The sequence below is a fragment of the Budorcas taxicolor genome, chromosome 10, assembly GCF_023091745.1.
Source record: "Budorcas taxicolor isolate Tak-1 chromosome 10, Takin1.1, whole genome shotgun sequence".
Taxonomy (NCBI): domain Eukaryota; kingdom Metazoa; phylum Chordata; class Mammalia; order Artiodactyla; family Bovidae; genus Budorcas; species Budorcas taxicolor.
This window is the reverse complement of record NC_068919.1, coordinates 51,999,687-52,017,725: the sequence shown is the minus strand read 5'-3', so window position 1 is coordinate 52,017,725 and position 18,039 is coordinate 51,999,687. Positions and strand designations below refer to the sequence as shown.

General features: G+C 36.3%; 1 protein-coding gene across 1 annotated transcript in view; it reads right to left on the bottom strand.

The window, feature by feature from the left end:
* ZNF280D (zinc finger protein 280D) overlaps nucleotides 1-18,039 on the bottom strand; it is a 104,644-nt gene that overhangs the window by 68,546 nt on the left and 18,059 nt on the right. Inside the window, exons 5-7 of the mRNA XM_052646891.1 lie at nucleotides 13,208-13,325; nucleotides 2,451-2,621; nucleotides 2,199-2,308 (exon numbers count right to left, since the gene is read on the bottom strand). Of these exons, the coding sequence (XP_052502851.1) occupies nucleotides 2,199-2,308; nucleotides 2,451-2,621; nucleotides 13,208-13,325 (399 nt within the window). The remainder of the gene's footprint in view (nucleotides 1-2,198; nucleotides 2,309-2,450; nucleotides 2,622-13,207; nucleotides 13,326-18,039) is intronic.

Here is an 18,039-nt window from a genome sequence, read left to right as displayed (position 1 = left end):
AGGTATAGTCATCTATTTATCTATAACAAAAGCAAAATATAATCATCTACAAATAATCTAAAAAACTTATTTTTTCAAAATGGAAACTACTATTACAAATTATTATTTATGTATAAAATATACAATCTAGAACATAAAAGTCTTCATAATTTTATATTTCTCTGAGCAAGATTTAGTGATTATTCTGTAAGATTTTTTATGACATAAATATATCATAAATTATTCATATTACATTCAACTCAATTCAATAATATGTCTTAGAGCTATCTTCCATTTCAAGAGATTCCATCCTTTTTAAAAAATATTGTATAGTGTTTTATTATAGAATATTATATGAAGTTGGGATTACTTCTAATATGAGTAATCACAAACAAGGGTATAATATGTTTTGGAAGTAAAGCTACATTTTGGAAAATGATTGCCAGTCTCACCAGGTACAAATATATAATATGCTACAGCTTGTGTAAGAAACAGAAATGAAGAACATTTGTATTCACTTGTTTATGCAGAAAGAAGACCAGGGAAGATTTAAAAACAAAAAAACTAATAATAACTATTATTTTCTTTGAGAGTCACACTGAAAACCAGGTAAATAAGAGACAAGGATAAGAGTTTTTACTTGTATGCCCTTGTAAACTTTTAAATTTTGAATCATATATTACCTACTCAAATAATTAAAGATGACTAAAGAATTTACACTTTTCTTTTTTCCCCCACGTCCAAAATGTAAAACAAAAGAAAACAAACCCCCCCCCCCAGGTATCTCAAGATATTACATAAACAGCAAAATTGAAAGCAGGTTTCTACAGGTTAATTCTCATATAAAAACAAAGCACAAAGTGCAATTATCATAGAGTACATACTGCAAGCTAAAAGTAGTGACAGACCAAATACAGTTTTGTATGTAAATGAAGAGACAAATGTTTGAATTTCTAAAGAAGTTCTTTTATTTTTTTCTACTTCTCTTTTTCATAAAATACTCAATCTCAAGAGATCTGTCAATCACTAAAACAGTGAGCAAGAATCCTTCTTGAGATATTTCCATACCATTGCATCCTTCTTCCTTCTTTTCTCCACTTGATCTACACTGCCTTTTGCCTTGTCTCTTCTCTTTACCCCTTCCTTCCATTTATACCCAGCACAGAAGAATACAGGCTATCTTTACACAGACATAGCAGGGTACTGTAATACCTACTAAAATATTTTAAGTGAAGTGTTACCTAAACCTATTCATTTGTACTTTGAAAATTCCTTAAACTCCAATTTCAGAAGCTTCTTGTATCAGTAAGAATCTCAAATTAATTTATAATCATTACACAAACTATATTCTAGACTGAGTTAAAACAATGACTTCATATGAAATGCTCTACCATTTGGAGTTTATGTCTGAGTCCTGAAATTAATGTACAACTAAGACTTTCATTGTGTAATGTGACATGCACATGTTAGCATGAATGAAAAAGATATCTAAAGGAACTGTTAACTTATATGAAATACTGCATGCATGAGTGCTCAGTAGTGTCCGACTCTTTGCGACCCCATCGACTGTAGCCCGCCAGGCTGCTTTGCCCACAGGATTTTCCAGGAAGAATACTGGAATGGGTTGCCATTCCTTCTCCAGGGAATCTTCCCAATCCAGGGATCAAACCCACATTTCCTAAGTCTTCTAGTGGATTCTCTACCACTGAGCCACCTGGGAAGCCATTATATGAAACATTAAACACATTATAAAATGCCTATTTTTAAGAAGTTTCAAAGATGTGTAAGGTAGTAAATAAGATATTTTGAATAATGCATTATTTTCATTTAAAATTAGAATATGATAAGTAGGCATAATATATATGAACTTGGTTTTTAAAATTTGATGACTCAGAAGAAATTTTTAAATCTTTTCCTGTGCTGTGCTTAGTCACTCGGTCACATCCAACTCTTTGCAACCTGATGGTCTATAGCCCGCCAGGCACCTCTGTTCTTGAGGCTTCTTCAGGCAAGAATACGGAGTGGGTTGCCATGTCTTCCTCTAGGGGATCTTCATCTTACACGAAAACAATGATTATGAATATGAACTTCTACCTTATATGAAAATATCACAAGAATATTTATCTCAAAAGCTGAACAAATCATTATTTACTACAAATCAATCAGTATTTTTAAGGATTTACAAACCTTTTTAAAATTAAATTCTGAAAAAGTTTTACCTTCATGTGATTTTTCAAAGGATCCAAAAGATTGAAATGAATATTACACTTTGGACAGGCTCTTGGAAAAGGTGTTCCATTTTTAGACTGATTTGATGAAGTATTTGTACCTAAAATAAATTCAAAATATATACGATTCAAAATTCATCACTCTTTAACCTTCAATAACCACTATTAATCATTTGTACTACAATTTCCATAATTCATATATAAATACTATAATTTTTTTTATATGCCACATTTCATATTTACCTTTTGATGGCATAGCCTGGGGAGATGTCACTGAAAAAGATTTAACTGAAGAAAATACAGCTGAGGAATTTGTTCCAGAAACACCTTCACTGGGTTTAGACTTTTTTGGGTTAACACTGTTTACTTCAGAAGTAGAAGGACGTTTTGATAAAAATGAACTTTCATTCATACCTACAATGATTTAAATAGTGGAAAAATATTTTTAAAGTCTTCAGAATATTGCTCACAACTAAGTAAAAATACTTTGGAGCTAAATTAAAAAATACTTTGGAGTCAAATTAGAAGTAATATAATCAACATATCATATAAGCAACAATAAATAATGGCAAAAATTGATGTGATCTAAAGTTAGAGGATAAAAAGAAACTATAAAATATCTATTATATATAATATATACTCAAATAGTTCATAAAATGCCTTTCTATGTGGGAAAATATAAATATGGCTTCAAATAAATATATGAATAACTACTATGAAAGAACGCAGAGCAAAATATGTCAAGCAAAAAAAAAAACTTAAAACACAAAGCATATGCCAAACTAAGTTCCCACAAATGAATTAACTTTAGTTGCTTAAGTAAATGCATTTAAAAAAAAATTTTAAGACAGACAGACTTTAGAAGCTTTTTATTTAACAACTTAAAATGTCTAATGAAAAGTTAGTTTTGTCCACTTAGCAAAGAGGTGGTCTACTCATGGCTTTCAAAAAACTCAACATTCAAAAATGAAGATCCTGGCATCCGATCCCATTACTTCATGGCAAATAGATGGGGAAACAGTGGAAACAATGACAGACTTTTTTTTCTTGGGCTCCAAAATCCCTGCAGATGGTGACTGCAGCTGTGAATTAAAAGATGCTTCTTTCTTGGAAGAAAAGCTATGACAAACCTATTACTTTGCTGACAAAGGTCCATCTAGTCAAAGCTATGGTTTTTCCAGTAGTCATGTATGGATATGAGAGTTGGACCATAAAGAAGGATGAGCACCAAAGAATTGATGCTTTTGAACTGTGGTGCTAGAGAAAACTCTTGAGAGTCCCTTGGACTGCTAGGAGATCAAACCAATCAATCCTAAAGGAAATCAATCCTGAATATTCATTAGAAGGACTGATGTTGCAGCTGAAGCTCCAATACTTTGGCCACCGGATGCAAAGAACTGACTCACTGGAAAAGGCCCTGATGCTGGGAAAGATTGAAGGCAGGAGAAGAAGGGGAAGACAGAGAACAAGATGATTGGCTGGCATCACTGACTCAATGGACATGAGTTTGAGCATGTTCTGGGAGATGGTGAAAGATAGGGAAGCCTGCCATGCTACAGTCCATGGGGTAGCAAAGAGTTGGACATGACTAAGAGACTGCACAACTCATGGCTTTAGGTTATATTGTCCATTTATTCTTACAAAGTTGAAATGGCTAATCTTGAATGATAAAACCTCACACATTCATGTGAAAGGGCTCATAACAGAAAGAGTTAGGATTATACAGCAGTTTCAAATTTAGCTTCCCCAGAGCCTAAAGGGCTCTTCCTTAGGGAATATACTGGGTGTGTTTGACAGAGAAGCTGTGATTTTATACGCCTTTTTTTAGACTTTTGAAAAAATTTTTGAATAAAATTTTTCATAAGGATTTCATTCCTAAGTGAAGTTCTGGTTTGAAAACTGTAACCTTAAAGCCTAAAGGACTGTAGATTTAGAGGATTAGCAAGAGAAATGGAAATACTTAGGCTATAAGTAGGCCAAGTAAAAATTCTTTTTGAAAATAAAACACACTGTACTTCGTAACAAGGATTTTAAAACTGCACATAATATTTTAATGCTCCCACAACTGTACACTGAAAGTAGAAACAAAAAATACTCGAGGCTTTCAAATCAGACAGGTTAAGTTCAAATCAAAGCCCTGTCACTGGTAAGTTATGTATTCTTGGCTAATTTAATTAACTTCTCTGAGCCTCAGTTTCTTCTTTGTAAAGTAAGTTATAACACCTTATTTTACCCAGTGCTTTTAAGATCAAGTAAGATAATGCATTTAAAAATAAAGCTTGCAACACAGTATTTGGTATAAAGAAGGCATTTAATAATAAATGAAAGCTATTATCATTACTAAAAAAAACCTTTCATAACTTTTAAGAGCAACCAACACAACATCCGGCACACAGAAAGCATTCAATAATAAAGGATACTATCTTGTCATTACTTGTCATATCTTAACATACTTTCAGTTCAGTTCAGTTCAGTTCAGTCGCTCAGTCGTGTCCAACTCTGCGATCCCATGAATCACAGCATGCCAGGCCTCCCTGTCCATCACCAACTCCCGGAGTTCACTCAGACTCACGTCCATCAAGTCAGTGATACCATCCAGCCATCTCATCCTCTGTCGTCCCCTTCTCCTCCTGCCCCCAATCCCTCCCAGCATCAGAGTCTTTTCCAATGAGCCAACTCTTCGCATGAGGTGGCCAAAGTACTGGAGTTTCAGCTTTAGCATCATTCCTTCCAAAGAAATCCCAGGGCTGACCTCCTTCAGAATGGACTGGTTGGATCTCCTTGCAGCCCAAGGGACTCTCAAGGGTCTTCTCCAACACCACAGTTCAAACATTCAATTCTTCGGTGCTCAGCTTTCTTCACAATCCAACTCTCACATCCATATATGACCACTGGAAAAACCATAGCCTTGACTAGACAGACCTGTATTAGCAAAGCAATGTCTCTGCTTTTGAATATGCTATCTAGGTTGGTCATAACTTTTCTTCCAAGGAGTAAGCGTCTTTTAATTTCATGGCTGCAGTCACCATCTGCAGTGATTTTGGAGCCCCAAAAAATAAAGTCTGACACTGTTTCCACTGTTTCCCCATCTATTTCCCATGAAGTGATGGGACCAGATGCCATGATCTTCATTTTCTGAATGCTGAACTTTAAGCCAATTTTTTCACTCTCCTCTTTCACTTTCATCAAGAGGCTTTTGAGTTCCTCTTCACTTTCTGCCATAAGGGTGGTGTCATCTGCATATCTGAGGTGATTGATATTTCTCCCGGCAATCTTGATTCCAGCTTGTGCTTTTTCCAGCCCAGCGTTTCTCATGATGTACTCTGCATAGAAGTTAAATAAGCAGGGTGACAATATACAGCCTTGACGTACTCCTTTTCCTATTTGGAACCAGTCTGTTGTTCCATGTCCAGTTCTAACTGTTGCTTCCTGACCTGCATACAGGTTTCTCAAGAGGCAGGTCAGGTGGTCTGGTATTCCCATCTCTTTCAGAATTTTCCACAGTTTATTGTGATCCACACAGTCAAAGGCTTTGGCATAGTCAATAAAGCAGAAATACATGTTTTTTCTGGAACTCTCTTGCTTTTTCCATGATCCAGTGGATGTTGGCAATTTGATCTCTGGTTCCTCTCCCTTTTCTAAAACCAGCTTGAACATCTGGAAGTTCACGGTTCACATACTGCTGAAGCCTGGCTTGGAGAATTTTGAGCATTACTTTACTAGTGTGTGAGATGAGTGCAACTGTGCGGTAGTTTGAGCATTCTTTGGCATTGCCTTTCTTTGGGATTGGAAGGAAAACTGACCTCTTCCAATCCTGTGGCCCCTGCTGACTTTTCCAAATTTGCTGGCATATTGAGTGCAGCACTTTCACAGCATCATCTTTCAGGATTTGAAAGAGCTCAACTGGAATTCCATCACCTCTACTAGCTTTGTTCGAAGAGATGCTTTCTAAGGCCCACTTGACTTCACATTCCAGGATGTCTGGCTCTAGGTGAGTGATCACACCATCGTGATTATCCGGGTCGTGAAGATCTTTTCTGTACAGTTCTTCTGTGTATTCCTGCCACCTCTTCTTAATATCTTCTGCTTCTCTTGGGCAAAAATTATTCTAAGAGATTCATCTGTCTGCTTTTTAATAAGGGAAAATATGCCCAGAAAATAAGGGTATTACAGTACCTAGCTCCTCTGTTTCATCCTTTGAGATAACATAAAAATGATTTTTTTTTCTATCTTCAAAGCATGTGATTACTGATGGCTATATAAGTACCTGGGAAAGCTTTTGTATAATAAGAGTAGCATTCTTATGAGATGCTTAGGCTACTTGAGAAGTTAATTAATAGGGATATTTTGGATTAAAATTCTGATTACATAACAGCTAGATAGTACAAACAGACTGTTTTATGATAAGAATTTTTTTAACACAAGAAACAAAATTATTCTGAATTTGAGATTTTTAAATTCTGCCCCTTTAACTTATCTCTATTACCTTTGGCTATCATTATTTCCTACACTCAACAGCTCTATCTCTGCCAGTAAAAATCCTATTCTCATTCAAAATCAAACTCAAGCTCAGTTCTTTCCAAACATCCATGATCACTTGACCTTGATCAGTTAATCATGCTAGAGAACATACACCTGTTACTATTCATAATAAATATTTGTTGTAGGGCCCTTTAAAGCTTATGAAACATTTCACATTTTATTTATCTTACTTGGTTTTCAAAAGTCCTAAGTAAAAGAGAACAAGAATTAAAATTGTATCTATAAATAGCTGATTGCAGGTCTGGAGAATGAATTGCATTAAATAAAGAAAAATAACATTTCCATTTTAATAATCTGAGAAAACTGAAGTGTAAAGATATGCTATAGACTACAAAAATCTTAATAGCAGCTTAACACTACAGCTTTAAGTTGCTCTGCAGCTTTAAAACACTACAAGGAGAGCAGGAGTCACTGTTCTTACTGCCAAGTCATTTCAAGAACTCAGGTTTTTCTATAAATACAGTCCATGTGTTTCGTAAAACCAGACTTAAGACAGTAATTTTTCTCCTTGTTTCTTCTGGTTATTACCTATTTTAGTACCTAGATTTTTAAAAATATGTAGGTGAAACACCCAAAGAAATGAACATCAACTAAATATTATATAAATGGAAAAACATTTTAGGTACTGATATTACTATAAAAATGGGGAAACGTTTCCTAAACTTTCCCTACTTATTTTTTAGTGAATAAACCAAAAATTCCCCCAAATCTGTATTCAAATCACTATTTTAAATATTTGAAATATATCAAAATACTAGTATACAAAGCATAATTCCCTGTACAAAGAATTTTCAATTAGATAAAATTGTTTCATAACACACTATATTATTTTATGTTAATGAAGAACTTTGTTGTTTATAATCACTAAATCGTGTCTGACTCTTTGCAACCCCAAGGACTGTAGCATGCCAGACTCCTCTGTTCTCCATTATCTCCCACAGTTTGCTCAAATTTATGTCCACTGAGTCAGTGATGCTATCTCACCATCACATTCTCTGTTGCACCATTCTCTTTTGCTTTCAATCTTTCCCAGCATTACGGTCTTTTCCAATGACTCACTCTTCGCACCAGGTGGCTAAAATATTGGACCTTCAGCTTCAGCATCAGTTGTTCCAGTAATGTTCAGGGCTGATTTCCTTTAGGATTGACTGGTTTGCTTTCCTTACAGTCCAAGAGACTCTCAAGAAGCTTCTCCAACACAATTCAAAAGCATCCATTCTTCAGCGCTCAACTTTCTATATGGTCCAACTTGCAAGTTCATACATGACTACGGGAAAAACCATGGCGTGCTGCAGTCTATGGAGTCACAAAGAGTCGGACATGACTGAGTGACTGAACTGAACTGAACAGGAAAAATCATAGCTTTGACTATATAAACCTTTGGTGGCAAAGTGATGTCTCTGCTTTTTAATACACTGTCTAGGTTTGTCATAGCTTTCAAGGAGCAAGCGCCTCTTAATTTCATGGCTGCAGTCACTGTCCACGGTGATTTTAGAGCCCTAGAAAATAAAACCTGTCACTGCTTCCACTTTTACCCCTTCTATTTGCCGTGAAGTGATAGGATTGGATACCATGATCTTAGTTTCTTTGAATGTTGAGTTTCAAGCCAGCTTTTTCACTCTCCTGTTTCACCCTTGGCAAGAGGCTCTTTAGTTCCTCTTCACTTTCTGTCACTAGAGTGCTATCATCTGCATATCTGACGTAGCTGCTATTTCTCCTGGCAAACTTGATTTCAACTTGTGCTTCATCCAGCCAGACATTTTGCATGATGTACTCTGCATTTAAGTTAAATAAGCATGGTGACAATACTCAGCCTTGGCACGCTCCTTTCCCAATTTTGAATCAGTCAGCCGTTTCATGTCCGGTTCTGTTACTTCTGGACCCACATACAGATTTCTCCAAAGGCAGGTAAGGTGGTCTCACATTCCCACCTCTTTAAAGGCTTTTGCATAGTCAATGAAATAGAAGTAGCTGTTTTTCTGGAATTCCCTTGCTTTCTCCATGATCCAACAAATGTTGGCAATTTGATCTCTGGTTCTTCTGCCTCTTCGAAACCTAAGCTTGTACATCTGGAAGTTCTGGTTCACAAACTACTGAAACCTAGCTGGAAGGATTTTTGACTATATCCTTGTTAGCATGTGAAAAGAGCACAACTGTACAGTAGTTTGCACATTCTTTGTCACTGCCCATCTTTGGGATTGGAATGAAAACTAACCTTTTCCAGTCCTGTGGCCTCTGCTGAGTTTTCATATTTGCTGTCATATTGAGTGCAGCACTTTAATAGGATGATCTTTTAGGATCTGAAATAGTTCAGCTGGATTTCCATCATTTCCACTAGCTTTGTTTGTAGTAATGCTTCCTAAGGCCCACTTGACTTCACACTACAGGATGTCCAGCTCTAGGTGAGTAATCACACTACCATGGTTAACTAGGTAATTAAGACTTTTTTGGTATACTTCTGTAGGTATTGCCACCTCTTCTTAATCACTTCTCTTTCTGTGAGGTCCTAATCATTTCTATCCTTTATCATGCCCATCCTTGCATGAAATGTTCCCTTGTGATCTCCACTTTTCTTGAAGAGATCTCTGGTCTCTCCCTATAGTTTTCCTCTGTTTCTTGGCATTGTTCATCGAAAAAGGTCTTCTTGTCTGTCCTTGCTATTTTCTGGAACTCTGCATTCACTGCAGTACATCTTTAACTTTCGCTTCTCTTCTTTCCTCAGGTATCTGTTAAGCCTCCTCACACAACCACTTTGCCTTCTTCCATTTTTTTTCTCTTTGCAACAGTTTTGGTAAACTGCCATCTGTACAATGCTATGAACCTCCGTCCGTGTTTCTTCAGGCACTGTCTACCAGATCTAACCCCTTGAATCTATTCATCACCTCTGCTGTATAATCATAAGGGAGTTGATCCAGGCAAAAATAGTGGAGTGGGCTGCCATCTCCTCCTCCAGAGGTCTTCCCAGGGATCGAACCTCTGCCTCTTATGTCTCCTTCATTGGCAGGCAGGTTCTTTACCACTAGTGCTACTTGGGAATACCCAAAACCTGAATGGCCTAGTTCTTTTCCCTACTTTCTTCAATTTAAGCCTGAAATTTGCAATAAGAAGCTCATGACCTAAGTCACAGTCAGCTCCAAGTCTTCTTTTTCCTGACTGTATACAGCTTCTTTATCTTTGGCTGCAAAGAACATAATCAATCTGATTTCAGTACCGACTATCTGGTGATGTCCACATGTAGAGTCATCTCCTGGGTTGCTGGAAAAGATGTCTGCTATGACCAGTACGTTCTCTTGACACTCTGTTAGCCTTCACCCGGACTCATTTTGTACTCCCAGGCCCAACTTGCCTGTTACTCCAGGTATCTCTTGACTTCCTGTTTTTGCATTCCAATCCTCTATGATGGAAAGGACATCTTTTTTTGGAGTTAAGTTCTAGAAGTAGGTCTTCACTGAACTGGTCAACTTCAGCTTCGCTGGCATCAGTGACTGGGGCACAGACTTGGATTACTGTGATGCTGAATGGCCTGCCTTGGAAACGAACCAAGATCATTCTGCTGTTTTGAAGACTGCACCCACATGCTACATTTCAGACTCTCCTGTTGACTATGAGGGCTACTCCATTTCTTCTAAGGGTTCTCGCCTGTAGAAGTAGTTATAATGGTCATCTGAATTAAATCTGCCCATTCCTGTGGATTTTAGTTCACTGATTCCTAATATGTCAATGTTCACTCTTGCATGTCCTGCTTTAACACATTTAATTTACCTTGAAACAACGGAGACAGTGACAGACTTTATTTTCTTGAGCTCCAAAATCACTGCAGATGGTGATCACAGCCATGAAATTAAAAGACACTTGTTCCTTGGAAGAAAAGCTATGACAAACCTGGACAGCATATTAAAAAGCAGAGATAATACTTTGCCGACAAAGGTCCATCTAGTCAAAGCCATGATTTTTCCAGTAGTCATATGTGGATGGGAGAATTGGACTATAAAGAAAGCTAAGTGCTGAAGAACTGAAGCTTTTGAACTGTGATGTTGGAGAAGATTCTTGAGAGTCCCTTTGACTGCAAGGAGATCCAACCAGTCAATCCTAAAGGAGATCAGTCCTGAGTATTCACTGAAAAGGCTGATGCTAAAACTGAAGCTTCAATATTTTGGCCACCTGATGGGAAGAACTGATTCAGTGGAAAAGACCCTGATGCTGGGAAAGAGTGAAGGCAGGAAGAGAAGGGGGATGACAGAGGATAAGATGGTTGGATGGCATCACCGACTCAATTTACATGAGTTTGAGCAAGCTCTAGGAAATGCTGCAGTCCATACAGTTACAAAGAATCAGACACGACTGAGTGACTGAACTGAACTGACTGAATTTACCTTGGTTCACAGACCTCACATTTCAGGTTCTTATGCAATGCTGTCCTTTACAGCATCAGACTTTACTGTCACCACCAGATATAACCACAACTGAGCCTTATTTCCGCTTTGGCCCAGCCACTTCATTCTTTCTGGAGTTATAAGTAATTGCCCTCTGCTTTTACTCAGTAGCATATTGGACACTTTTATCATAGTATATAATAAAGGTAACTCTTCTTCAACAGGGAGACTTCATTACTCCTTTAATGGGCATTTACTGAGTACTGACTATAGAAGAATTTAGTGCAGCCACCTTATAACAGCACTCTATAATCATACTTTCTGTCTAAATCATTTATTGAATATAAACATACTAACCTAATTGAGAAATTATTAACTATAATCATATACTCTTCCATACTAGTGGCTACAGAACCTAATAAATATTTCTTTTTATTGAGTAGAGTATCAGAGAACTTCCTTAAAGAAATTATTTTAAGATTTTTCACAAAAACAGAACTATAGATCAATGAAACAGGATAGAAAGTCCAGAAATAAACCCACACACCTATTGTCAATTAATATACAACAAAGGAAGCAAGAACAGACAATGGAGAAAAGACAGTTTCTTCAGTAAGTAATACTGGGAAAACTGCACAGCTATATGTAAAACAATGATATTAGAACATTCTCTAACACCACATGCAAAAATAAACTCAAAATGGATCAAAGACCTAAATCAAAGGCCGGACACCATTAAAACTCAGAGGAAAACATAGGCAGAACACTCTTTGATGTAATTTACAGCAATGGCTTTTTTGATCCACCTCCTTTGGTAATGAAAACAAACAAAACACAAGTGGGACCTTATTAAACTTAAAAGCTTCTGTCCAGCAAAGGAAACCATAAACAACATAAAAAGGTAACCAATAGAATGGGAGAAAATATTTGTAAACAAACCAACAAACAAGGAATTTATCAACATCACCAATTATCAAAGAAATGCAAATCAAAACTACAAAGAGGTATCATCTCACGTTAGTCAGAAAGGCCATCATCAAAAAGTCTACAAACAATAAATGCTAGAGAAGGTGTGAAGGAAAACCTCCTACACTGTTGGTGGGAATGTAAACTGGTACAACCATTATGGAGAACAGTATGGAGGTCCCTTAAAAAACTAAAAACAGAGCTACCATATGACCCAGTAACCCCACTCCTGGGCTTATTACTGAAGAAAACCATACTTCAAATAGATATATGCACCCAAATGTTCACTGCAGCACTATTTACTATAATTAAAACACTGAAGCAACCTAAATGTCCATCTACAGAGGAGTGGATAAAGAAGATGTGGTACATATATAAATTGAATAGCAGCCATAAAGAGAACAAAAAAATGCCATTTACAGCAACATGAATGGACCTAGAGATTATCATGTTAAGTGAAGTAAGTCAGACAAAGACAAATATATAATATCACTCATATGTGGAATATAATTTTTAAAAGCTACAAATAAATGTATTCACAACACAGAAACAGACTTGCAGATACTGAAAATAAACTAATGGCTACCAAAAGGGAATGTGGGGACAGAGAAATAAACCAGGAGCTTGGGATGAACACAAACACACTATTATATATACAAGAGATAACCAGCAAGGACCTACTGTACAGCACAGAAAATTTTACTCAGTATAACCTATATGAGAAACGAATCTAAAAAAGAATGAATATATGTAATGTATAACTGAATCAAGTTGTTATACACCTGAAACTAATATAACATTGTAAATCAACTAAACTCCAATAAAACAAAGTAAAAATAAAATAAAAATTTTTCTCAGCCCATGTTTAATGCCAAGTGAGAACAAGGTCAAAACTAGTTAGCATACCAAATTAACAGGAAGAAATATAACATTCTATTACTAAATAAGATTTCAATTAAAACCACCAAAATGGCATTCAAGAACTGTTAGTGCCATTACACCTTACAATATGTGAAGAACTTAACAAGAAGGCATGGACCTCAAAACAGAAAGTCAATTTCATATGCATATTCACCAAGTTTTCTTTTTCTAATTTTCTGAAAAAGTGCTGAAACCAACCTGTTATAGAAAGTGCTGGTCCTCCTTGGTAATGCGGTAATCCTGAATCTTGGGTCAAGTCAAACAGTAACTCTGAAGAATTATTAGAAACAACTCGTGATGAGTTTGTTACATAACCCTGTTAAAATATTTCAAAGGAAGAATATTACATGTAGTCAAACAAAGTTATAATTATTTTGCTTCACAAACTTTTGTAAAGGGAAATGTAACTGTATACCAATATTATAAGGATAACCTTTAATGACTCCATTACTAATGAGTTAAAAAACACAAGGCAATTATTACTATTATGCCAAAATTAATATCTACTAAAACTGGAAGCAAGTTATTGCTGCTGCTGCTGCTGCTAAGTCACTTCAGTCGTGGCCGACTCTGTGCGACCTCATAGATGGCAGCCCACCAGGCTCCCCCATCCCTGGGATTCTCCAGGCAAGAACACTGGAGTGGGTTGCCATTTCCTTCTCCAACGCATGAAAGTGAAAAGTGAAGTCGCTCAGTCGCTCAGTCATGTCCGACTCTTAGTGACCCCATGGACTGCAGCCCACCAAGCTCCGCCATCCATGGGATGTTCCAGGCAAGAGTACTGGAGTGGGGGGCCACTGCCTTCTCTGAACTTATTACTGAGAGTTGGCTTATCTCTGACTAGCCAGTTACAATTAGGGAAAAATTCCAGCCTGATTTTTTTCAAGGTCAAAGAAACATACAAACTCATTTTAAATCAGTAAGATTGATATACTTCAGAGAGTCACTAAAAATGCAGCATTCCTATCAAACAGCAAATAACAGAAGTTATCAAAATCTTTGGGTAAAAGCAAAGAAAACATAAGTAAACATACTGATATAAGTACAATTTTAAAAGCTTCTATTCCTCTATAAACCCCACAGATAAAATATCAGGGCAAACAAACTGGGAACTACTCTGCAGTATGGTGCATCAAGGTTAGGGATGAACATATCACATGGTACAAGTTTTGAAATCACTTTTATTGGCAAAATTTATAAGCCAAGTCTCCGGAAGAGAAAGAATTAATCCCCCACTATTCCCACCATCCTATGCAAAGTCATGCTGGGCCAGGCAATCTCCCATCTTATTGGGCAAATATACAAACTGTAACAGCAGGATGAACAAATAAGAAAGCTAGGCACCCAGGGTTTAGAACGGAAGCTGTTTCTAGGAATGATCTGGGACATCTGCTCCATTTCTTGAGGCCTTAGGGCTCAAGGAAAGCTTCAGCCCTTCATCAGGGCAAAGGGTGGTCTCAGCAGGAAGATATCAAGCAAAGAAGAATGAAAAGTATGAAAAGAATCATAACACAGTCAAACATCAGGGAGTATAAATTTATACATTAGCACAAACATATAGGGTATGTAACAGTATATAATACTAAATAGATTATTTCGTATAAATAAAGTATGCTCAAACTACCACACAATTGCACTCATCTCACATGCTAGTGAAGTAATACTCAAAATTCTCCAAGCCAGCTTCAGCGGTACGTGAACTGTGAACTTCCGGATGTTCAAGCTGGTTTTAGAAAAGGCAGAGGAACCAGAGATCAAACTGCCAACATTCGCTAGATCATCGAAAAAGCAAGAGAGTTCCAGAAAAACATCTATTTCTGCTTTATTGATTATGCCAAAGCCTTTGACTGTGGGGATCACAATAAACTGTGGAAAATTCTGAAAGAGATGGGAATACCAGACCACCTGACCTGCCTCTTGAGAAACCTATATGCAGGTCAGGAAGCAACAGTTAGAACTGGACATGGAACAACAGACTGGTTCCAAATAGCAAAAGGAGTATGTCAAAGCTGTATATTGTCACCCTGCTTATTTAACTTCTATGCAGAGTACATCATGAGGAACGCTGGGCTGGAAGAAGCACAAGCTGGAATCAAGACTGCCAGGAGAAATATCAATAACCTCAGATATGCAGATGACACCACCCTTATGGCAGAAAGTGAAGAGGAACTAAAAAGCCTCTTGATGAAAGTGAAAGAGGAGAATGAAAAAGTTTGCCTAAAGCTCAACATTCAGAAAACTAAGATCATGATATCTGGTCCCATCACTTCATGGGAAATTGATGGGGAAACAGTGTCAGACTATTTTTGGGGGCTCTAAAATCATTGCAGATGGTGATTCCAGCCATGAAATTAAAAGATGCTTACTCCTTGGAAGGAAAGTTATGACCAACCTAGACAGCATATTCAAAAGCAGAGACATTACTTTGCTAACAAAGATCCATCTAGTCAAGGCTATGGTTTTTCCAGTGGTCATGTATGGATGTGAGAGTTGGACTGTGAAGAAGCTGAGCACTGAAGAATCGATGCTTTTGAACTGTGGTGTTGGAGAAGACTCTTGAGAATCCCTTGGACTGCAAGGAGATCCAGTCTATCCTAAAGGCAATCAGTCCTGGGTGTTCATTGGAAGGAATGTTGCTAAAGCTGAAACTCCAGTACTGCGGCCACCTCATGTGAAGAGTTGACTCATTGGAAAAGACTCTGATGCTGGGAGGGATTGGGGGCAGAAGGAAAAGGGGATGACAGAGGATGAGATGGCTGGATGGCATCACCAACTCAATGGATATGAGTCCATCGAGTCTGAGTGAACTTTAGGAGTTGGTGATGGACACGGAGGCCTGGCATGCTACAATTCATGGGGTTGCAAAGAGTCAGACACGACTGAGCAACTGAACTCAACTGAATTGAATCATGAAAAATATGGTCAATTTAATTTAGGTGTATATATGTATTCCAAAATTATTATATATTAAATACACTGATACACACACAAAAAATAGATCCCAATGCTATATATATAAGATCACCACTGAAGAGTGAGCTCTCATTAGAGTGATTTTTGGACCATTCTATGGGTCATAATATACAGCAAGTAAAAGCTCAAAGATTAACAAGACTTAAAGTCTAAAACAGAAAAAATCACTTTAAGAGAAAAATGGGCAAAAGACATAAACTGAGGCACTTCAAAAACAAAAAACAATGACCAATACATACAAAAACTATTTTTTTCAACTTAGTCAAAGAAATGCAAATAAAGACAAATGGCAGTTAAACAGTACGAAATAACTGCCACTTCTCTTAAAAGTATCAAGCTCATAATAGACAAAGAATAAGTAATTGTAGAAAAATATGAGGAGACTAAGAAGAAATAACAAACTGTAAGGTGTGATCCTAAATAGAATCCTGGGAATTAAAAAAAGACATTAATGAAAAAACTGGTAAAACTGAATAAGATCTGCAATTTAGTTACGTTAAGTAAGATGACATCAGCACGGGAAACTACTTCCCGTTAGGGGTGTATTGTATTACTTTCCCTGTAAGTCTAAAATTAGTGTGAATTAAAACTTACAAATTAAAAAATAATGAAAACACATACTACTGGCAAAATAGAGGCTATATTTAGGTATATCTTTTCTGCATGAAAATTTTGGCAGTAGCTATCAAAGGCTTTATGTAAGTTCACATCCTTTTGTTCAACTATTCTACTTTAAAAATTTATGGTACAGAAATGAAAATGCTTATTGGATGATTATAGCATTTTAACAGTAAAAATTAAAAATCTTTATGTCCAACAATGAAAGAATGGCTAAATAAATTAAATGACAGACTATCATACAACCACTAATATCATGTTTTTGAGAAACAGCCAATGACACATTCTTAGTAGAATGTTCAGGTATAAAAGAGAAATATGTATCTGGGTATACAGTATGGTTCTGATTGATACAACCTACACTGTTTGCAGGTGAGAAGAAAAATCAAAGTACATTATACACTCGTCTCTCTAAATTTTCCCACCAAAATACACAGCATTTCAAAATAGAAACAGAAAGTTTTTGTTTGTTCTGTGCTTATAAATTAAGGTATAAATAAGTTTTAAGAATTTTGTTTTACTACTAACTTTTCTATTGAAACGGGTTTGTCCATAAAGTTACAGAAACAAAAATATGGGTGAAAGGAGTTAAAATATACAAGCTTCTAGTTTATAAAATCAATAAATCATGAAAACATGACATTCAGCATGGTGACTGTTAATAACGCTATAGCGCATATGTGAAAGTTACTAAGAGAGATCTTAGAATTTCTCATCACAAGAAAAAAATTCTATAATGACATACGGTGACAGACCAGAACTAGACTTACTGTGGTGGTGATTTCACAATATATACAAATTTTAAACCATTGTGCTGTACACTTGAAACTAATAGCATGTTGTACATCTGAAACTAATAGAATGTTGTACATCAACTACACCTCAATAAAAATTTTTCTTAGTTTTGAAAAGAAGACATAAGCCTTCCTTACCACACCCTTCACAAATGGCCAATCTGTCACTAAATAAATTATTACTGTTGTTTAAAAAAAAAATTGTTATGGAAAAAAGTACTGAAGTAACCCAAACCACTCCTAGAATTTCAGGCCTAAGAGGCAGATACCTGCATTTGAACCTTAATGTGTAATACAAAAAAAAAAAAAAAAAAATCAGTGATACCATATTATTTAATTGCAACCAAACATGATATTGCTTCAAGATAAACATTATCTTCAAATATTTACACTCAAAAAAGGTAAAATATTCGCTATATTTTCTAAAACAGTTAACAAAAGTATAAAGTTAATACTGTTAAATGCTTTCTTAGAAAACAACACAATTTCAGAGAGCAGGCACATATTATTCAACAATAACAGATTAAAATAATTATCTAACATAGAACTTTTAATGTCTTCTAAATAGTTCAGAAAGATCAACACAACTGGGCTCCAGAAGATCCACACATTTATTTAGCTACAAAACCTTGGGCAAGTCATCTC